Raw genomic sequence first — 22,454 nt, forward strand, 5'->3', positions numbered from 1 at the left:
TCAGAGAGTCACCAAAAGGTCTTAGGTAGGTGCCGGCCTCACAGAAGGAAACACATTTACAGGGAAACCCCAGATAATTTTCAAGGCTTTGCTGTATAAACATATTAAAGATCTTTAAGTAATCCCCTGGCAGAGAGCAGGCAGCTCATTCCTGGCGATGTGTTTGCCTTGAGATGCCAATCAAAGGCTCTTTCCGCAGCGAGAGCTCGGCAGGGAGATTTGCCTTTGTGCCTGCGGCTGGGATCAGGCCCAAGAGGTGACAGCCAGCAGATAAGGGCTTAATTAATGCCCAGAAAGGAGCAGGAGTGACAAACTTTATCTGCAGTTTCAGCTGACTCACACGATGGGCTGATAATCCGAGAATTCCGCGGAGGTCCGAAGGCAGCGTGGTCCCCGTCAGGATCTCTGCTCTCCTCTGGTGTTTCAGCCAAGCTCACTGCCCATCTCCCAGGCTGGTGGAGAAAACGACCCAGGACTTCTCTGGACAGGCATCCTGGTGGACCTTTGCACTTGGATTTTAAAATTTTTAATCCGATTTTTTGTCTAAGTGATGGAGGTGAAAAGTGTGATACGAGCTGCTGAGTGTGATACCACCTGCCTGCGGCCTGGCGTCCTGTGATGTGGAGGATACACAAAATACCTCATTTATTAACGGTGACTCTCAGTGAGAAAGGCCACCCATATCTTAAATAGGGATGGATCTAAATTGGGTCCATAAAGCATGAATAAGTTAACTTTTAGCAAAAAGAACCCTATTATTTTTATTCCCTCGTAGAACAAAATCCCTTCCACTTTGTTGGAAATACTTTTGGACAAATAAACTTCCTCCAAAACACGACTGTAGAAGCAGAAAGTTCTCACTTTGAGCTTCGTTATGGGAAGACGCACAAAACAAATTCATATATAATATTCAAAAGCGAGAAGACACAATCCTGCCAAAGATCAAGAAAGTGCATTGAATCTCTTTATTTTGGTGATGAATAGGAAGAGTTCCCTGGTGGCTTCCCCATAGGAAAAGGGATGCTGCAGAGCACCCATGGGGCTGCAGCCTGCCCTGCCTGCTCTGAAGGTGCCTCCTGTGGGGAGGGTGCAGAGATCCCACCATCCCACCGCTCCTCCCCGCTCCCTGGCACTGCTCTGATTGTCTTTAAGAGTTGGCAAGTAGCTAGATGTTAAGAAATGTTGCAGTAAATGGTAGAAAATTACCCAAAAGGAAGATTAAAGCTTTCAGCAGTTCAAGTCCCAAGACCTGTTGTCCCAAAACAACTCAAAGGCTGCCTGGGGAGCCACCTTTGAAACCAGGAGAAAAGAAATCAGGAAATTACTAGGTCAAACATGGTATTTCAGAAGTTTGGTATTGGCAAAAGACATGCAGGTGGTGTTGGATGGGTTGGGAAGTGCTGCTCTGCTTTGGGGATCAGGCAGAGGGGTTGGGGACAGCCCCTTCTGTGGCACCCCTGGAACAGGACCTTGCACAGGGCAGAAACTCCAAAATAAAACTGGGACACTCAGGACTGATGCCGGGATGAGCACAGCACCTGTGGGGCAGGCTGAGATGATACAGAAACTCTCTTCTCTTATGTCTCTATGCTGTTGGACCAATTAGGCTTTTGAGTTTGGTTGGGTTTTGTTTTGTTGTTTTTTTTTTTCCCCCTGATCTTCCCTTTTTTTTCTAATTCCCCTTGTGTGGAAACCAACAGTGGCCTCATGTGCTCAGTATTTCTCAGTCACACCTTCCACTTTCTGTGTTTAAGTATTTTTTCAGGTGCATTGTGGTGTGCTGAGGCTTGGAGGTATCACAGCTCCAGCCCTCCTCCCTTATCTGTTTCAGAGTAAGCATAACCAAAAACCTTAAGGCCAGGGAAAAATCAAGGCAGAAAAAATAGACTGGGTAGAAAATATACGTACATATTTTTCAGTAGTGAATGGAAAATAAGACTCCCCAGAGGTCTAAAATACTCGAAAGGCAATGAAATCAGATCACAGTGAAGTGTGGAACTCAGAGCCAGAGCCTCTGGCTCCCAGAGGCACCCAGCAGCATCCATTTGATAGATTATGGGATCATGTAATAAATAGGTATCTATAGCTATGTAACAGATACGTGATCAATAGCTCAGAGGAGCCCAGAAATTTATCTCTGGGATATCAAAATATGCATGGCAACACTTCCTAAGCAAACAAAAGAGAACCCAGTCTCCTGGGTGAAGCTTCAGATGGAACAATGTTATCAGACCTCGCTGGGCAAACACGAGGAGCGCATAAAACCCGCAGCCTCCAGGGAAAGCAGCACCTCTCCTCTTGCAAGAGCCATGGATCTCAAGGTGGTCTGTGCGCTCTCCATCACCCTGGTCATAGCTCTCAGCACCCTGGCAGAGGGAGTTGCACCTCCAAGTAAGTACATCCTTGTGCTGTTGCCTTCCAGGTACATGTGGGACCCTCATCCCACCGTCAGCTTTAACAGACCAGACAGCAAATGGGCTCTCAGTGCTGCTGCTTATTCCCCAAGTGGAGCCTACTCTTTAATTTTTATCAGAGAGATCTATAGCAAAAAGTGAAAGACGGCAGCTGAACTCTTGTGTTGTTGGAATAACCAGGAACCCGCTGCAAAGGCAGAGGAGGTCGCTAGAACAGGACCAGGGCTGGAACAGAAGCCAGCTTTGTCTAAATTTTTTTTTTTTGTTTATGCTGCTTTGCCACGTGAATACAGTTTTAAAGGAGTCTATCTGCCTCCTCATTTAAAGGCAAGTCATTTAGAGAGCTCCAGAAGTGGAATGTAACTCAATAACAGCTGGAGGACAGTTCCAGAATTTCATGGTTGTGGCTGACTGTGCAAATGACTTTAAATGTTAAAAGCATAGCTGCAGCTATTTGCATGTCCTATATTTTATATATCACCTGTCAGGACTGCAAAGATTTTGTATCTTTACACCTGTTTGAATATCCACTGGGCTCTTAAGTCTTTTCCTCTTCACATGAGATGGGCAAAGCAGCAAACATTTAAAAGCATAATATTTGAAATTCTTGGGATTTCCCATTTGGTGTGGTTGATTCAAAGCCCACGAGCCCCACTGTGCTGGGCTGGCTTGGCTGCAAGTGAGATCACAGACTCTCAAAGTGTGATGTACAGCCCTGACCAAAATTGGCAGAGGTTTAAAAACAACTTTTAAACGACTCAGGTTGTGGTCTTAGCAGGGAAGAGAAAAGATGGAAAGCATCTAGGGAAAGAGCATTGTTCCCAGTGAGCATTTGATAAACACCCCTCCATAACAAGTGTGCAAACTGACAGCCTGTAACCTGCTCCTTCTGTCCTGAACAGCAAAATGCCAGTGTAAAGTGGTTCCCAAGCAGAGGACAAACTGTGGCTACCCAGGGATCTCAGCAGCAGAGTGCAAGAAAATTGGGTGCTGCTTCAACGCTTCAGTCCCCAGTGTCCCCTGGTGCTACAATCCTAAACAAAAGAAAGGTAATATCTCTGCCAGAAACACTGACTTACCTCGTGTTTGATTATCCAGAAACATGTACAACCAGGTTCTGCTTTTCTCCTTAGGCAAGAAGAGTGGGCACAAACCTCTGTTAGGAGACCAGTGGCAGTAAAAAGGAAAAGTCAAGCCTTGCTCACCCATCAGTCTTCTGCCTCATCCTCTTCACACAATGTATTTCCTCTTCCTTCAGGCTTCTAGTTATCAAACAGCCTGTGCTGATTACTTAGAGACATTTCAATATCATGTGTGATCCTGTCCATGGGTAGAGCAAGGGATACTCAGCATTTATTTAAGTGGGTTTGCTGTGTGGCTACTTGTTTGACATCTGTCAGCATCCTGCTTCTATTTTTTGCCATAATTTTCTCAGGGAGGATAACAGCTGCTGTCCCAGTCTTTCTAGGATTAGCTGTATATTTTACATAACTGTGTTAAGCAATGGAGTGTAATTAGCTGTGTTAATTATCTCAGTGTAAGCTACATTGGCTGGGCTGACAGCGCAGCTCCTTCTTAGGAGAACTTCAGGGCAGTCTCAGCAGCTGCACAGGTGACATGAGAGGAAATGAGGGTGCAAAGGCAATGCTGGCCAACAGAAGAACCTGATATAAATTGAGATTAGTCAACAGGGATCAGAATTACAGTAGGAAAAAAATGTTTTTGCTTTTGAGCACTGTTTGCAATTCTTGTAAACCTTGAAAAACGAGCAGCAACAACTTAAGGTGCTGTTTTCATGGAATTACTTTTCTGAGCAGAACTCTCCACGAGAGGAAAACTGAAGTATTCAAGCTGGGTGGTATAACCTCTTTACTTGGGATTTTAGCTTTAAGTGCCTGGAAGAGCTGTGATTTTCTCCTAAAAGACTTATTTCCTTTCTGCAACTGTAGCTGGAATGCAGAGAGGGCTGCTGGGTGGTCCTCTCCTTGTGTTAGCCAGGCTGTTCTGGGGTTAGGTCATGGACATACCCTGGTGTGAGGCCAGTGTATGTGTTACCACTACAGGAGACACAGGACTTTTCACCCCCTTGCTGGATTTAGGAAAGGTAAAGATGGGCTGCTGCCAGGCACATCCAGGGGTGAATTTTGCCTCCTCTTATCCCTGGGGCACAGCAGCAATTCATCACCCTTTGGAGTTTAGTTTTGCCTGGGAGGCTGGATGAGGATTTGGGTGGATCTGCTGGCTGAACTTGGTTCAGAGAAGGTCATCATGGCCATCACATCTGCTCAGTGACCTCACCTTTGTGTCCTGCCTTTTCCTTGTCAATTACGTCACCAGGCAGACGGAGCACGGACTAACACGTTGTCCTTCCTTTGTTTTTAATCTTTTGGCTTCACACAGTGAGGAGAGTGTGTCCCAACGATCCCTACAGCAGGATAAACTGTGGCCACCCTGGCATCAAGCCCAAGGACTGCATAAGGAAGGGCTGCTGCTTCAGGGCACACCCCGCCGGTGTCCCCTGGTGCTTCTACCACCGCACCGTGGAGGAAGGTAATGTCCAACAGGAGATGTCCCCCGTGTCCCTGTGGGTGTTCCAGGGCTCCTGGCAGTGTCCCTGCTCTGCCAAGGCTTGGTGTGCTGTGCCAGCCAGAGAATCAGAATCAGAATCACTGGGTTGGAAGAGACCTCTGAGATCATCAACCCAACCCTAACATCGACTAAACCATGGCACCAAGTGCCTTTTCTTAAACACATCCAGAGATGCTGAATCCTAAGGGTGTGAGCAGGAAAAGGTGGCTAAACCCTAAAAAAGCCAGCTTCTTGTATAGAGAGTGGGGTGTTGCTGGTGGATCTGAGTCTGGGATTTGTGGGCAATGGGACAGTCTGGGCTCAGGTGTGAGCTCAAGACCTCAGCTAATCCCACAGTAGAAGTGCAGCCACCCAGCTCACATTCTCCCTATCAGCATGAGAGATAAAAGGCTTTGCTTTGGAAATGTGGAACGAAACTTCCAGAAATTTCTGATTCCCAGCTAACTTTGTTTTAGCTAGGATTGACCTTTTTAGTAACTAATAATATTTAATAATATTATAATTATTATATAACAACCAATAATACTTTAATAACCGAGCATATTTAATAACCAATAGCAGCCACACTGCATTCTGTACTACATACAATTCACCAGAATTTGGTTTTACTCATCTGGATCATAACTGGGAAACACAGCTACTTATGGGGGTTGGTCGAGATGGCTAAAAAATTGCCTTTTGGATGTCCTGCACAGAAGCAAAACACTTCCTAGCATCTTGTGTGATTTATGGAGAAAACATGTCCCTTAATCTGCTTCTCCTCTTTGCCTCCCCAGCTTGTTAAAGGAGAAACTTCCATCGAGAACTTTGCAATCTTTGGATCTACTCCAATGGAATGACAGACGGAGGTCCCAACTCAGACTTTATATTTTGCAACAGCCACGATTTCTAGGCTGTTTTTTTTTTTTTTTTTTTATCTGGGATTGACTCCTTTCTGATGAAAAGTTACTGGTAGTTTTTATTCTCTCAGTAGGGTAGCACCACACAGGTTTTCACTGTAATAAAAGAAGTACGACACAACTTGTGAGGTTTTTTTTTTTTGTCTGTCTTTATTTTAAAGCTGTATATTTCTCCGTTTCCCAGGAAATTTGGCATGTCAGCAACCTGCTGATGAGGGAGCAGGCACCAGTGCTTCCAAAAGGAACACGGCACTCGGCTTTTTGTGTTAGCTACACTTCACACTTGCAAGTGACTGCTTGAATTTGTTAGCTGGCATCACACGGGCCACCCGTCCTTCTGAATGCTGGAAATATTCAGAACTTGCCATTATATAGGTTTAGCTGTGGGTTTGGGTTTTTTGGGGGTTTTTTTTCCCTTAAGACATAGGGAAGGGTACATTTGATAGCTGATCATGGAGCTGGTCTGACCCAAACACCTCCTGCTCTCTGCATCTCCCTGTCTCTGGTGTCACCACCAGCAGATCCCATGGGTCACACTCAGGAAATGTCTCTGCAACACTAAAAGCAGCACACAGGCTCTCCCAGCCCTGGCCTAAACCTGAAATGGGGCTGCTGTGTCTTGCCAGACACAGGAGAAGCTCCTGGTGTCATGTGGCTGCTTTATCCTGGGAGTCTTTAATGCTTCCCTGCCTCAGTTGGGGGACAGCTCAGTAGAGAGCCCAATAAAGAGCCTCTAAGAGCTGTTTTGGGAATAAAATGGGCAACCTGAGACTGCTGCTGCAGCAGCAGCAAACTGTGTTCAGGGCTCAGCAGGGGAGAACAGTTGTACAGGGCTGTGCCAAGAGGAGAGAGAAAGAGATGGAGACACAGAATCACAGGATCATAGAGTGGTTTATTAGGAGGGACCTTAAAAGGTCATCTAATCCAACCCCCCTGCAGTGAGCAAGGACATCTTCAACTGGATCAGGTTGCTCCTAGCCCTCTCCAGTCTGTCCTTGAACTTTTCCGGGGATTTTTCACTTCTCTGAGCAACCTGTTGCAGCCTTTTACCACCCCCACTGTAAAAACCTTCCTTCTTGACATTCCTCCCTGGAGGTTTGTTTTATCCCCATACACTTTAGTGATGAGTAAGTTTATCCAGGCAGGTAAAAAACTAGTGATTCATAAACCAACAGACTCAATAATATGATTTGGATATGGTCAGATACCAGTTGTAATACGAGCAATAAACTGAGCAGTGTACTGAAGGTCTTTGGAGGTGTTTCAAGGAATCACGGAAAATGCTGAGATGGGAGGGACCCACAATAATCAAATCCAGCTCCTGGCTCTACACAGCCCTAATAGTCCCTAAAATCCCTAATAATCCTTATATATATGTATTATATATAATAAAAATCCCTAATAATCCCTAATAATCCATACACTTTAGTGATGAGTAAGTTTATCCAGGCAGGTAAAAAATTAGTCATTCTTAAACCACTTCCAACAGACTCAATGATACGATTTGAATGTGGTTGGATACCGTATATGAGCAATATATATGATATATGAGCAATAAACTGAGCAGTGTACTGAAGGTCCTTGGACGTGTTTCAAAGAATCATAGAAAATGCTGAGATGGGAGGGACCCACAAAAATCAAATCCTACTCCTGGCCCTGAGCAGCCCTAATAACCCCAGTGCCTGAGTGTTGTTCAAACACTCTTTGAGCTCTGTCAGGTTGGTGCTGTGACCACTGCCCTGGGGAGCCTGTTCTGTGCCCAACAACTCTCTGGGGGAAGAACATTTCCCTAATTTCCAACCTAAACTGCCCTGACACAACTTCAGGCCATTCCCTCGGGTCCTGTCACTGTCACCAGAGCAGACATCAGTGCCTGACCCTCCTCTTCCCCTCATGAGGAAATTGGAACTGCAGTGAGGTCTCTCCTCAGTCTCTTCTTCTCCAGGTTGGACAGACCAAGTGCCCTCAGCATCATCCCTGGGCACGATGTCACCTACAAAAACCATGAACTGCTGTGCTGGGACAAAGCCTTCCCAAGAGCTAAGCCACCACTGGGTCATGCAGCTGCTCCAGACATTTGGGGTCATAAACCAAGAGTTAGTTGCTCACAGCACTAATAATTATTACCTAAGGATGTGTCATCATCACTAAGTCCAAAGGGTTGATGTCTTTTCTGGGAATTTACATTCAGGGAGTGCTCAAGGTCTCTCCAGGTAGACTGTTATCAACACCCACACACAAATGAACCTGAAAAAACTGCCTAGAATTCTAAAAAAAGAACATTTTTGGTGAGAAAATAAAGCTGGCAGAAATGGAGTGGAAGCTGCAGCCGCTGAGGATTTAAAGACATCGAGCAGAGCCTAGGCAGAGCAAAGTGAGATCCCAAAACAGGAGTGCACACTAAAGAGAAGAGTGCAGGACCTGCAGAGATGTGGCTACAACAGGAGGGACCCTCCTCTCCTCCCCTTCAGCATTGCTCTGAGGGCTCTCCACACCTGAGTCAGTGTCCAAGAGCCTCATTTACAGCCTCAGAGAGAAAAAGCCTTGGATGAAGACTCACCTGTTTTAAGCACGTATTATAGTATTGGCTTTTTGCAAATACTAAAAATGTAAATATGTAAAAATGTTAGAAAAATTTGCTATATGAATATAGTTTCTTTTATTAACAAGACTTAGAAATAATAGTGTGATATATATACATATATTTCTTGGACAGTAGCACAGTCCTTTTATAGAATGCCTTTTGTTCATGTAAAATGCCTTTCGTTCATGTAGCTACCTCAGAAGAACAGTAAAGATAATCAGGAATTTCCCCACATTCTCGGATTATCTGGATGAAGAAAATGACAGAATCAGAACTCCGAAAGGAAGAATTTATTGATCCTCTGTTATCAGGGAGTGGGAGGACAGAGTGGAGCCACAAGGAGATTTCATCTGCAGAACGAAGTCACAAGGAGTGATAAAATGTTGAATGGATCTGTAAAATGGAATGGGGGCAGGTTTGGGGTGGGGGGTTAAAACCAAGAGAACACCTAAACTCAAAGGAATGTTTGGATAATGCATCAGGGTCTGTGAATCTGCAACATGCTGATGCATTTAAAGAAGTGCATCCAACAGGGTAAGGTGTGTTCTTGGCTGAATGCCAGGCACCTGGCCGTTTAACTACTTGCTTTGTTCTGTCTCCTAATTACCTCCTTTTTTTTTATTTTATTAGAACCTTTTTTTTTAATTTTATTAGAAAATTTTATTAAAATTTTACCAAGAAAATGAACTTGGTTTTTCACACACCCTTTGTACCTGCAGCTCTGCACACCCTCATCGCCAGGCAGGGAGCGCTTAAATAAGTAAACAAACAAAGTTCTGAATATTTTTCTGGTGGGCAAAAGAAGTAGGTCAGTGATTTTCGTCAGCAAGGGTGCTACAGGAACCCATTTGTGTCAGTTTGTGACACAAAGGCTTTGTGCTGACGGGGCCATGACGCAGTGAATGATGCTTAAAACCCCGAATAACCCAACAGTCCTAAACTGCAACCATGGCAGCTGAGTGCCACCAAAGCTCCAGCTGCTAATAAAGGCTGAATGGAACATGTTTGACATCGCAGATTGATTGCAGTGGTGCCTCGGTGAGTGAAGATGTTGTTCTGGCTTTTAAAGCAATTGTCGCCGAGGGAAAGGTCTCGAAATGGTTCGTTTTGAGGTAATCAGGAAAGCTGTGTTGGGCTGACAGGGAGAACTAACAGGGAAGAAAACTAGGGCAGACAAGGAGCTCGGAGCAGATGGGTGCTAGCAACAAAGAGCAAACCTGTAGCCATGTGAACAAGGGATTTAACTGCAAACACCTCCGAAAGAAAAAGTGGGGGGTTTTTTTAATGTGCCACTTCCTTCAGGTGCTGTTCCCAAATGACTGCGGGTAGGGCACGGATCCTGCTACAGTCACACACCTCCTCTGGCAAAGCTCGTGTTCAAAAGAAAGATTTCAGACAAGGTGCTAAACTGAAGTGGCAAAGAATGTGGAAACTGAAATCTTCCTCTGCTGAGAGCAGCCGAGTCACGCGGTGCTGCCACAGGTCCCTGTGAGAGTTACTGCCTTTAGTAAACCTTGAAAACTCCACCATGATGCCAGTAAACAGCTTGGAGAACAGAAAATAAAACACAAGAACCAAACCTGGCCCCTTGTGCTAAAACCCAGGCAGAATGATGATCTCCAGACCCGGATTCAGTTTCCAAGAGGTTGCCCTCACTGCCACACTGAGTCCAAAAAGGAAAATCCACGATTCTGGGGTGATGGCTGCTAAACCTTCCTGAGGAGCAAAGTTCAGGTGAGAATTTCAGAAGCTCTCAGGTGAGTTTTCCTAGCAGAACTCTGCCAAAAATAATAGTCCTCTTTGGGCAGAAGAGTCCATTATTACTCTGCAGGCTTTTTTCCCTCATCTGAGCTTTCTTCTAAAGCATTTGAAAGCTGCCTGTGTTGGTATATGAATGTGAGCTGCCCAAATCCCTCAGAGAACTGGATGGTCCCTGTCCCAGCACACTTCAGGTACACTATGGGGCTACAAATGTGTCCTCAGTACTGGAAAAAAACCCAGCCAGACAAACAGACTTTGCTGTAAAATATTTGTGCTGCAACACGGAATGCATTCAAGTTCTAGAACCAGCTGGGTGGCACTCAGGTGCTGTAGAAGAGGATGCTCCTTTTTCCAGTGTTTGCCATCCTTAGGGGTGCTCCTTCCCCTGCCAGTGAATGGTAAAATTTCCATTTTTCACTTCAGAAAATTTCATTTCATAAAATTCCCGTGTACCAGAGGTGGGCAGGGTAAGAAAAAAAAGGGCTTTTTCTGTTGGAGAGCAGTGTTTCTATTCACCTAGCTGAGATAACTTCTTGTGCTTTGGTGCTCTCCCTTTCCACACCCACTGTGGCACTCAGAAATTCCCCTCGGAGAAGCCACCAAAGGCAGGCCCTTGTATGTTGGAACCCTGGAGGCTGGATATTTCAGGCTTTCTGTGCTAAAAGGCACTGACCCTCAAGCAAGCACTAGATTTGACTTGAGGCCGTGGAAGAGGCTTCCAAAATTGAGTGACAGCACTGGGGTTGCGGGTGTGTAGTTTGAATAGTATTGTGTGATCTCACAGGGTGAAAAACTTAATATTTCAGGTTTTAGTATATATTTATATATGTGAAGAAATATGGAGGATTTAAGGCATTGTCTAAGTCCTTCTTCTTCACCTTCTTCTTCTTGGTTTTGGGGTTTTTTTCTAATTGGGTGAAAAAGGTCTGCACTGCAGACCTTGTGTGGTCAATTATTGGGTTAAAAGTATAAATAATATAGGTGTCTTCTCATTATTGGATAGCTTATACTGCAATAACCTTGGAAAGAGTTAGAGGCTCCTCTATTTTCTACCTTGTTAGTTGGAGCTCATGACTTGTGAGACTATAATATAGATAATAATTAATAAACACTGAGTCCAAACACAAAACCTGCGACTCCAGTGTATTAATCCCGGCTCTAATGCAAAGAAAAGAAGATAAAAGACTCACACTTGTAGGGTCCTGTTCCCACCTGTCTCTGAGTTAGGTCTCTCAGGCTTCCTTCAGCATGTGCTCCTGTCTCAGAGCATAGCAGAAGGTTGTTCTGGTGAACAGCAATTTTAAGGGAATTAGTACTAGAACACCACAACTGAAATGAGAATCTGGAAGTCTTGAATTAAAATATTTCACTGCAGCTGAGCCAAATATCATAATTGCTGGACCTGTTGCAGAAATTCTAGGAAATTCCCAGGGGTCTGACTTGCCACCAGTGTGGACTGACACTCCAGTCTGTGGTGTTTTCAGAAAGCTTCATGAGAAGTAAATTTGGTAAGTAAAATCCAGCTCCCTCCTGCCACAAAATGAGATTTCCTTTTCTTCTTGCCCTTTTTGAGACTTGGCATTATGCCCCTTCCAAGGAATGCTTCACCAAGACACAGTATATGAGTTTCAATGAACAGAAGGAGCAAAATCAAAAGATTTACTGTCACTTTTGTTTCTTCTTTAAGTACTTTGGGGTTACTGTCTGATTCTTACACAGGAGAAACACAAAAAGCACCTGTAAGACTCTTGATGGAGCCACAAAATCTACCACATATTTGATTCTACAGATGCCATAGGGATAAGAAAAAAGGCCTTAGGAATAGGTGGAGCTTTATTCTGTGTGTCCAGCAGAGCAAAACAGGCAGGGGACAAGAGAATGACTCTGCTGGAAAGAATTGGGAGAAACAATGCAACTCTGAAGGGTGTATTTGCTGTCAGAGGCTGACAATGGATTGGCTTCATGCTTTGATAATGTTTTCTGTCTGTGGAAAAGAATAGCACTGACTTTTTTCTCAGCCTTCCCATGTGTGTGCAGGCACAGGCTTGGAACAGGAATGTCAGGAATCCAGAGAAGCCATCACACAGAGTTAACAGTGCATAATAAAATTCACAGATCTTAAAAAAATCTACGAGGCACAGGAAAAAAAAATAAAAAAGAAGATGCAGAACCAAATGAGGCTATGAAATTTAAAATGCACTAAACAACAGAAATTGATGCAATTAGTGTCAGTTTGACTAATCCAGCCCTTGACAGCTTTTCTGCCCCTAAATGGAGCTGGCAACACTTCCCACCAAGTCCCTGATGAAGGCTGTCCCATGGGAAGATGCCAGTGGTGGTGGCTGACAGCACAGCACCTGCTCACTGCTCACCTGGGCAGATCCCTGCACCCTCCCATGCTCAACCAGCCCCTCTCTTCCTCCTTGGCTTCCCATGCCTTTCAACCTGCATTCCAAAGCAGGATTTAAATGGATAGCTGTTGGGAAATGAAGTTTCCTTTACTTTCAAAAGCTCTTTGCTTTATGAATCCGTCTGGAGTGCACAGTGGGTGGGAATTGCATGTGAGGTATATTAATTTTTGCAAGTGTTGCTAATGAGAAGTTTATGCTTAGGTTATTTAATAGCATTAACTGCCACATAAAATGCTTAAAGTAATTTATGTTGCCACTCAGGCTATGAAGGACTCCCGTTTCTTCTCTTCCCTCCCTGATCTATGGACAACAGTTGGCATTTAGTTTTTGGGAACAGGGAAGCATTTAGTTTTAGGGAACATAATTCCTTCAATCTAGTATGATTTCCAGGGCTATAAAACGTAACATAAAGTATGATCTCTGTCATCATGAGAAAACTGTCTTGAAAAATCTAATCCTATTTCATCCTTAGGGCAATCCACGTTTAAGGATCACTGCTCATGTTATTTATGAGTGGGTACTTAACTTGGAAAAGTTAGGGCAGTTTTATTGGGACTGTGGTGAGCAAGGCAGGTAATTTGGTTGCTGTGGTGGCACAAAGACAGTGATGTTGTCTAGGCTTGGCCTTAAGTCCAGCACACAAACACTATGAAACAGCCTTAAAAATGCATGAAAAGCCACCCAGGCAAAGTGAGTATTTGCCAAAGCACAGGACACCAGCACTGAACCCTCCTCCTGGCACTGACATTGTTCATGGGGCCTTACACAGGTCAGGATTTCTGCCCAGGAGTTCCCTTGCCAGTGCAGTAGGAAGCAGCAGAAACAGAAACCGTGTCACTTCTTGGCCAATGCAGATCTTCAGGAGAAACACCAGAAATTAAAATACTGGCTTTCTAAACCAGCTGAGGACTTTCCTGGGGACAGAAATGCCCAGAGGGCTGCAGAACATCACACAGGTGCTGTGGCAGAGTGAGGAAGAACGGTGCTGGTTAAAATGGGAAATGGACAGGTGGGACTGGCAGGATAAAACAGAGTTTTTCTTCAGCTGGGGAGAAGGGAGGAAGAAAACCAACCATTGCAGAGTGCCAAGCAGAAGGCAAAGAGAGAATGATCCTTTCCTGCTTCTTATAAGGAAACAGCACAGGGAACATCTGCCACTTGCAGGTAGCAAGGACAAGATGAACACAAGGTTAGTCCCTGGAAGAAAAATCCACCAAAATCAGGTAATACAGAAAATACAAAGGTAATTAATTCCACTGGTTCAGGAAGTCATCCAATTGTGTAGGGTTCCTCAGAGAAGCAGCCCCTGATGCTTGCCCTGTTTGGGTTGGAAGGGACCTCAAATATCATCTAGTTCCAACCCCCAGTGTGCCTGCAGTTCATGTTTTTAAGGATTTTTACTGAATGTTTCTGTAACCCACCTGTATTGGGAGTTACCTGAAACCACCACAATTGGAATCAGACAATTCCATGTCCTTGCTGGCTGCCAGGATCAAGGAGCAGGCAGTGAAAATCTATCACTACCAACACAGCTTTCACTTCCCTCAGAGTGAGAACAGGAACAAAGGCATTTGTCTGAAAATAATAACACTTTATTTGATTTTTTTTTTTGTGTGTGTGTTTGTGTGTGTGTGTTACATTATCATAAATGTTCTCTAGTCTCAGAAAACAAAGCCCTAAGTTTGGAAAATAATGCACATACAAATCTCTTCTTACAGGTATTAAGTATACAGAAATATACAAAGATTTCTCTATTACTGTAATATATCATCAGAATGCCCCACATCCCACATTTTTACTCAGGTCCACTGTACCAGGAAGCGTAAACTACAAAGGTAACAAGCAACCTGAAAAAGACATGGTTTGTATAATATAATTACATTATATGTATGTATATATATATATCTACAACAGTGCAAATATATCACAGCGTGCAGGCAGCAATAGTCTCTAGAGAAGCAGAATAAAATTGATTCATAGTAATGCAAATGCATTACAGAAACAAGAGACAACAATGACATATTAGATATTCAGAATGTGCACACTTTAGCACGCTGATTTAAAATCATACCTTGCATTGACTCTTGCTTTGGAAAAAAAAAAAAAAAAGAACCAAATGTTAAATAATTCAGTAACAGGTTCAAGGGCAGAATCTCACAATAAGGTCAGCTGACTCAGGTAAGGTATTTGATAAATTTTTACTGACACAGGTAAAGGCTTGGCTCCACTGCAGGATTTGTTATCTTCTTCTTTTAAGATGTATCAGTGTAATTGTCTCAAATTTAATTTCCTTTTACAATAATTTAAGAGAATTTTTCCCATATATTTTTTTAAATTGGTCAACAACTAATTCACATCTGTAAAGGTTAGTGTAATTATCTCAGAGGCCAGGAAAGCTGGTTTCTGGAAGTAACAGAAAGGAGTTTGTGTAATGATTACCCTAAATAGGCCACTAAAATAAGTTACAACAGGGTCAGAAAAGAAGACATCACAGATGCCACTGAAATAGAAAACCCCATCAACTTTTAAAAGTAGAACTTCCATGTTGGCTTGCAATCTGCTTAAAAAGACATTTTTAAATTTTTTTCTTCTTGAAAGAGTAAAGCACACCCAGAGATCCTGCACATGGGGGTTTTGGTAGCTCAGAAGAGTCTCAAAGTCACCCCTCCACATTTAACCATCCTGCTCTTTTCCCAAGCAGCTCATTTTCACACCCCACTTGGACAGCAGCCATGAATAGCCAGTAAAAAGGGACACGAGCCATTGATGGCATGGGCTGAGCTGCATGGAAGCCCCCAGAAAACAAACAAACAAACAGAAATAAACCAGCAAAAGCTGAATGTGTCTTGAAGACGCAACCAGTGTAGAGAGTGGAGGCTGAGCCATGGCCGTGTTTTGTGCCAAAGGAGACACATCCTGACAGGTCACCCTTTGTTTTACAGTGCTGGCAACAGGTCTCAAAAGAAGTCTAAATCTCTTCAAGAAAGGTTCTACAGCTGACAACTGCATAAAATTATCATTTGTCATAAGATTTCAAAATAACAGAAAGACTGAAGCTAAACTTTGTGCTCTACAATACAATTACTCCTTCAGAAACTCTACTTGAAATATGTACAGAAACAGAAATAAAGCATTAAACAGAATTAAAATGAAACTGGCTGTTGTTTGCAGGCTCAGCCTGAAACTTTTAGACATGTAATGTGAAGAGTGATATGAGGGCTGATAAAAATCACTCAGTGGGATACACCACAACAATTTCTTTTTGCATTGTGGGAACAGACATTTAAGAGGAGGGCAGTGGGAGTTGATCCCTGAAAATGCCACTGCCCCTGTTCACTAATGGCAGAGCTCCTGATTAACTCCAGTGGCACTCAGCACTTAATTTATGCACTCACCAGTGCTGTGTGGCACTGCAGTGATCAGCCTGTGACAAGCTGTCACAGAGGACATGACACGGTGTCATTTTCTGCCTACTTCTAGCTCCCAACAGCTTTTCACATGATCATTCCTTATAAATGGATCTCCACACAGAAACTCCTGAGCACTTGCACCCTGTGGGGCTGTTCTGGCAGGAAACAAAGGATGGCATCCAGTGAAGGACGGAGACTCTCCTTAGTGCTGTATTTAGAGAAATATTTATTATTGTCTTTTACAGCAGTAGCCAGATGAAGTTCTAGCTGGGCTTTGGCCCTTCTAATTTCTCCTAGGATAGCCTCACAACATCCTTGTGGTCCTGCTGGGTTTCCTGCCCCTTTTTCAAAGGTCTTACACCCAGTTTTGTTCCCTGAGTTCCAGCCAAAGCTCTCTGCTCAGCCAGGCCAGCCCTCCTCCCCCTCTGGCTCATCCTTTGGCACATGGGGATGGATGGCCTGCTCCTGCTGTGCCTTTAGGATTTCCTGCTTAAGGATCTCTGTGTCTTCCTGGACCTCTTTGACCTTCAGGGCTGCCTCCCAAGGGACTCAGTCCACCAAACGCCTAAACAGACCAGAGCTAGTCCTCTGGAAATCCAAGGTGGCAGTTCTGCTGCCACCCTTCCATCTCCCCAGGAACCAAAACCTCTCATTTCATGTTCAATGTTTGGCCAAGAGGATTTCCAACCATCACATCACCCACCAGCCCTTCTCTGTTCACAAACAGGTCCAATGGAGCATCACCACCGCTTGGTTCCCTCACCAGCTGTGTCAGGAATTCCCTCCCACACACCCCAGGAACCTCCTGGGCTGTTTCTCCTCTCTGCTGTGCTGCATTTCCAGCAGACATCTGGCAAGTTGAAGTCTCCCACAGGAGCAAGGGGCATTCATCACAAGAATTCCCATGGAACATTCCATCTGCCTCTTCATCCTGGTTGGGTGGTCTGTGACAGACTCCCGCCAGGATTATCTGCTTTGTTGGCCTTCCCCCTGATTCTTAGAATCCCAAAATCCCCCCAGCATTGTGTAAATAGGTCAGGTAGGATCTCCTCTGTGAGGATCACTGGGGTGGCACAGGTCAGTGTGTACCACACTTCCCTGCAGGAACAAGTGTTTAATAAAACATTCCTTTGTGCTGAGAACACAGAGTTTGACACAAAAGTGTGGATGGAACTGTCAGTCACCTGAGACATCCAGTTCTTGGACTCCAGTTCATTATCTCCCACTTACATAACCAGCTCTCCCTGTTTCATGTGCACATATTCCTCTCTTTTAATGAAAATAGGTACTTTGTGCTCTAAATTCTAAGAGCTGAAGAGGATTTCAGCACCAGTCTTCTTCCACTCCCTTTGACCTGTAACAATGGAATCTTGTCCATTTCTTAAGAGCAGAATCTGCTTTCCAAATATTTTATTTAATTGTAAATAATAATGCTTCAAGTTATTTTTAAAAACCTTCAGGGTTTTTCAGACTATATGCAAGTTTCCACAAAGAAAAACAACAGAAGTGTGAGGACATAAAGTCTTAACTAATGCACAGAGTCACCAAAGCAACATCTCAAAACAAGTCGGAATAGAACAAGAAGGCCAACAGGACACTAAAGTCTTCCTGCAACCCCGACAAAAATCGTACATTCAGTTTTCAAGTGACCTTCAGAAACCTTCAGCCTCTTACACAACTTTTAGCCAGGCTGTGACTGGTTCAAATGGTAACAGTGGCATTGATTTCAAAGGGTTTATGGCTCTTTATATATGGCTATAAAACCGAGGATTTGAAAATTGAGGATTTGAAGCCTTCAGAATCTCGCTGGCCTTATTATTCCTCCAAGTGAAGCCTCCAGAGCTTCACAAAGTGCTGCTCAACACAACAGCACCTGCATACTCACCCCATTAACCTGGGAATGTGTTTTATACCAGCCCGTTAGAATTTATCTCCACGTAAGGAGACAAAAAGCCAACCTGAGACTACATTAAAAATCTTTGCAGTAGTTGAAAACATAATTGGGATGGAATTTAAATGCTTCTGTCCCACAGCAGCGACAAAAGAGAGATCATTAGTTAATTTGTGAGCTCAGGAGGGAAAATAATTATTATTTCATCTATGTGTATCACTGAGTTTCCAGAGAATTACTTCTTTACTGGGATACTACAGTCTGAGACAATTCCTTGGAATAGTAACCTCCAGCTAAATGCTGCCAGAAGAAGGCTGGGAAAAGTGTATCTAACAAAAAAAAAGAGTGACAAAAAATATTCCCAGAAGAGGAATTTTCTCAGGAACACCCATGGAGGACCAGATTTTTGGCTACCATAACACAATACAAAGTTACAGTACAGGAGGGCATGCTGGAGGCTAAAAACATAAAATGAGACAGTCTAAAAACAGAGGAACATGCACAGATAACAAGACAGCATCCAAGGAATTCATACAGCTAAACTGGTCTAGATGGGAGAGAACAGCATCCTGCAAGATTCCAGCATGGAAATGGTAGCAAAGTTAAAATTCATTTGCAACACTGCAAGGGATTGTCAGGGTGGTATTTGGTAAATGCTCTTGGTGAACACAAAACATGAACCCTGAAGGTATTCAGTGCCAGGGATGTCACACTCTTTGACTTCAGCTTGGACCAGAAGTCTGCAACCCAAGAGCAATTTGCAAATATGATCCTTTGCTTGCTAAAAGAGTTTGAACTGCCTGAAATATTCACAAATACTTTGTGAGTCTTGAAATAATCAAGGCACGTTGTGCTAAAGGGATTTCAGCTTGTGCCTTGTTTAAGAACTGTTCACAGCTATGAGTATTATTTAGAATAGCTCAAGCTCTTAATTTCTCAAATCCGACAGCCATATATTATGCCTGGAAAACCTGCAGAGCTGTACAAAAGCTTTCTGAGAAAAAAAAAACAGCAACAAAAATTATGCAAAGAGGCTGTGCAAGGAGTTTGCTTTTTCTTCAACAGTAAAGATTGATTTTGCTTTCACAGGTAAACCTTATTTCCAGGGAAAGTTCAGCTAGCCTTCCTAAAAAATGTGACTTGATTTAAAGCTTTCCAGACCACAGGCTTAGTTCAGATGTCCTGAGTTTAACAGATACATGCAGTCTGTGTCGGTATTGGTAAATTAAACAGAGCCTGGGCACAGGCCAGCAAAACTGGGAAACAATTTTCTTCCCTGCTAAATGGCAGAGCTGCAGCTCAGCACAGCCAGAGATTTTCCAGACAGTGTTTGGGTTGTGTGAAAGTCAGTTCAGGGGCCATTCCTATTAGCCTCAGCTGTTTGAGGAGTAACAAAGCTGGCACTATTTATTTCACTAGGATAGACACAGCAACAGAGACTTGAAAAGGTTTGTGAATTTTTGACTGCTGGGGGCCAGAAGATGCACCAGGTGCCTCTTACCTACCCTGCTGCCATGGGTTTGCTGACACTGAGCTGCCTCCAGCCTGCAAGACTTCAGCATCCTGATGGGAATAATGCATTTACAGAAGGTGCAGGGGGCTCTGGGACACCAAGATAAATTCGCAGTCAGGGCAGAAGGCCGTGGTGCAATTTGCACCAAAGCTCACCAAGGTGTCCCAAGCGAGTATGGTGGGTTCACTTCGGGTTGAAAATCCAGACCCATCAGAATTTGTGTGACAGAATTCCCATTTCAGCCTGGAACCAGAAATTCCCCCTCCCAAATTTACAGAGGTGAGATGGCCCAAAATAACAGTTTCATTGACGTTCAGATCAACTGATTCTCATGTTATGCATGGGATGAGAATAAAACTGCCTGGCATAATTAGACCTGCAGCGTGACAAGGTCATTTGTGTGTTTTTTGGAGCGTCCTACACAGAGTGTGTTGCAGATATAATGAACACCTCTGGACGAGGTAGTCACAGGTGTTTTAACACAGGACCCCTCGCTTTGATCTGTGGACAGCTCTTGCACTCCTTTAACAATCACTTTAGGGACAGATCCTGCTTGCACAATTTAATTAAAAATGAGCCTTGGAGTGCTTTGATTTTTTTCAGTGGCAGGAGGTAGATCAAACAGATAATGAACAGAGTTAGTATCCCAAAATATCACAAATACTAAGGATTTAAAGACACTGCAAAAGAATTTTTTTTTCAACCATTCAGCGACAGCTTGACCATGTCTAACTGCATGTGCTATCCAGTGCTGCTTCCAAATGGGACCACAGGTTTAGTGCAGATTCAGAATCTGCCTTTTCCTCCTGTTATTACAGTTTTCAGATATGAGACCAGCTCGACAAGTAAAGCACCAGAATTCTAAATTCAGACAGAAACAAAAATAATTACTTGAATCACTTTACGTTTCTTTTAAAAAAGTATCCATATTAAAAAGATATCTTTACCTTATTAATACATTTACAGACTTTTAGCCAGAAGGGGTAATTCCGTGGAAAAGAATTGCAAAATAATACATAGAAAACTGCAAAGATGAAATTTAAAAAGATGAGAGAATCCTATTTTCTTTGCATTCCTCATTTTGCATCTCACTACCTTGTCAGCTAGAGATGACATTACACTATTCTGACCACCAGGACTGGTATCCTGGTGACCTTATCCCAAAAACTGGTTTTCATAAGGAAAGCTCCTGCCCCCAGGTTACAGTTACACTGCCTCGGCATTGATATCCTGTGGTGTAAAAATTCCCTTCTAGTTCTTCTTCCTAGTTAAAGCTAGAAAGTGTAATGAAAACATGACCCAAAACCCAACTGGACTGATTGGCTTAACACTGTATGTCCACTATCCCATTGTGGCTCTCCATGGGCTCGGTCAGGACAGCATCTGGCTGGGCACTGGGGGACCAGCCTGCCACAGTGAGACAATGTCAAGTGCCCTCTATTGCGTCTCTAAAGTTCTCCTACTGCATTGGTTCAGCTGCTTCTCCTTTACCTCTCCGCTCGGATTTTGTATCTGAGGACAAAATAGGCAATCAGGCGCAGGGAGAAGAAGAAAATCCCGAGGACGATGAAGTCCAGGTAAAGTTTGGCATTTTCTACATCCAGTTCTTTCAGGATGGCCTCTGATTTTTGAAAATGGCAGGTGTCATCTTTGTCACAATGCAGGTCTTCTCGGTCCAGCCCATAGATGGAGAGGATGACTCCTTCGAACCCGTATCTGGGAAGGAGAAGGAGGGGTTACAAGGAAAATCCTGATGATCTGGTTAGAAGTGCAGCACAATCTCTGTGAGAGCTCAGCTGAAATGCTGAGGGGTTCAATATTGTTCTGACACATCTGTCTTGGGGCACAGTTCTATCCCTGCTGCAATCAGGCACATCACATGTCAAGAGCATTTTACGTAAGAGGGAACAAGGGCAGGAGTTTTGCCTTTAACTGCTTCCAGCTAGTGCACAGTGCAATTTCTCCTAAAGAAAAATGTTAAATCAGAAAACAGGATAATTTCAGCTCATATTCAGAAATTCCCCATTTAAAAGTGACTTTTTTTTTTTTTAACAAGCAACAGGGAAACAATTATGGCTTGAAGTCGGAAATATGCTAAAATCAGCATCAATCTAGAAGGTCTCTCCTCCTTCCCTCTGTGCACTAACAGTTTCACTGATAATGTCCCCAGGATCTGCTTTTGCAAGGAGATAAACCATCATGGATCTCATGCATATGAAAACTCCCTCAGGCTTCAGGAGATCCTACACGAGCCAGGCAATGGTTTAAGGTCTCACCTTGAATTCTAAATATTAATTCAGGAGGTGCAGTCTCATGATCATTGACAGGAATCTGTGTAGGACCTCACTTAGCAACACAGGATTTTTTTTTTTTTCCTGGGATTTTTCAGTAATAGCGCAGCTTGGGCAGGGTGAGGAAGTGGGGAATGGGAAAATTCCCCTCCCCTAATCTCAGCTATATACATTTCAGTGTCTAGTCTAAACTATCCCTCCACAGGTCTCCTGGTGGGAATTGTCCCATCCTAAGACAGCTGTGTCAGACACAGGCGACATATAAGGTGCCTATGGATCTTAAAGCAGCAGTTTAAATTAGAGGTGACACAAATCCTGTGCCTCTTGTGGCAGTGCTACTGCAAGACTTAAAAACAGGCCTTTAGCCAACAAACCTATCTAGGATACAGCAGTGAATTATACAACATTTTCTTCCAAAATGAGGTGCTGGCTTCAATTTCTCAGCTGGTAATGTCCCTACTATTTCATAAATCCACTATTGCAAAATTCAGGAAAGTTTTCATGCTGTGCAATCCCACTGAATTCAGAGGGACTGACACAGACTTGGGGCCAGTAGCCTGTTCCTATTTATTTCACAACACTACAACTTAAAATGCAGTGAGATAATGTGGTTTACATCACATGTATGAGTATGTTTATACTCTAAAAGAACACGCTGTGAACAGTCTCTTTGGCACCCAAAATAACCAAG

General features: G+C 43.6%; 2 protein-coding genes across 2 annotated transcripts in view; one reads left to right on the forward strand and one right to left on the reverse strand.

The window, feature by feature from the left end:
• The first annotated feature begins 2,279 nt into the window (after window positions 1-2,279).
• On the forward strand, window positions 2,280-6,023 carry LOC136285658 (trefoil factor 1-like). The gene is made up of 4 exons (XM_066177107.1): window positions 2,280-2,391; window positions 3,317-3,463; window positions 4,815-4,964; window positions 5,780-6,023. The coding sequence occupies exons 1-4, from the start codon at window positions 2,310-2,312 to the stop codon at window positions 5,785-5,787; spliced, it is 387 nt and encodes a 128-aa protein (XP_066033204.1). The 5' UTR covers window positions 2,280-2,309; the 3' UTR covers window positions 5,788-6,023.
• An 8,216-nt stretch (window positions 6,024-14,239) lies between these two features.
• ABCG1 (ATP binding cassette subfamily G member 1) overlaps window positions 14,240-22,454 on the reverse strand; it is a 54,438-nt gene continuing 46,223 nt past the window's right edge. Inside the window, exon 15 of the mRNA XM_066177109.1 lies at window positions 14,240-21,188. Coding sequence (XP_066033206.1) covers window positions 20,960-21,188 — 229 coding nt within the window. The 3' untranslated portion in view covers window positions 14,240-20,959. The remainder of the gene's footprint in view (window positions 21,189-22,454) is intronic.

Source organism: Chamaea fasciata, unplaced genomic scaffold, assembly GCF_029207755.1.
Source record: "Chamaea fasciata isolate MVZ Bird 193981 ecotype frontalis unplaced genomic scaffold, bChaFas1.0.hap1 SCAF_2, whole genome shotgun sequence".
NCBI lineage: Eukaryota > Metazoa > Chordata > Aves > Passeriformes > Sylviidae > Chamaea > Chamaea fasciata.

Bases quoted from the DNA above. Each gene is read 5' to 3' on its own strand.
- LOC136285658 (XM_066177107.1), top strand. From the start codon at position 2,310: ATGGATCTCAAGGTGGTCTGTGCGCTCTCCATCACCCTGGTCATAGCT. The intron at 2,392-3,316 runs GTAAGTACATCC...TGTCCTGAACAG, and splicing joins AGAGGGAGTTGCACCTCCAA to CAAAATGCCAGTGTAAAGTG. The intron at 3,464-4,814 runs GTAATATCTCTG...GGCTTCACACAG, and splicing joins CAATCCTAAACAAAAGAAAG to TGAGGAGAGTGTGTCCCAAC.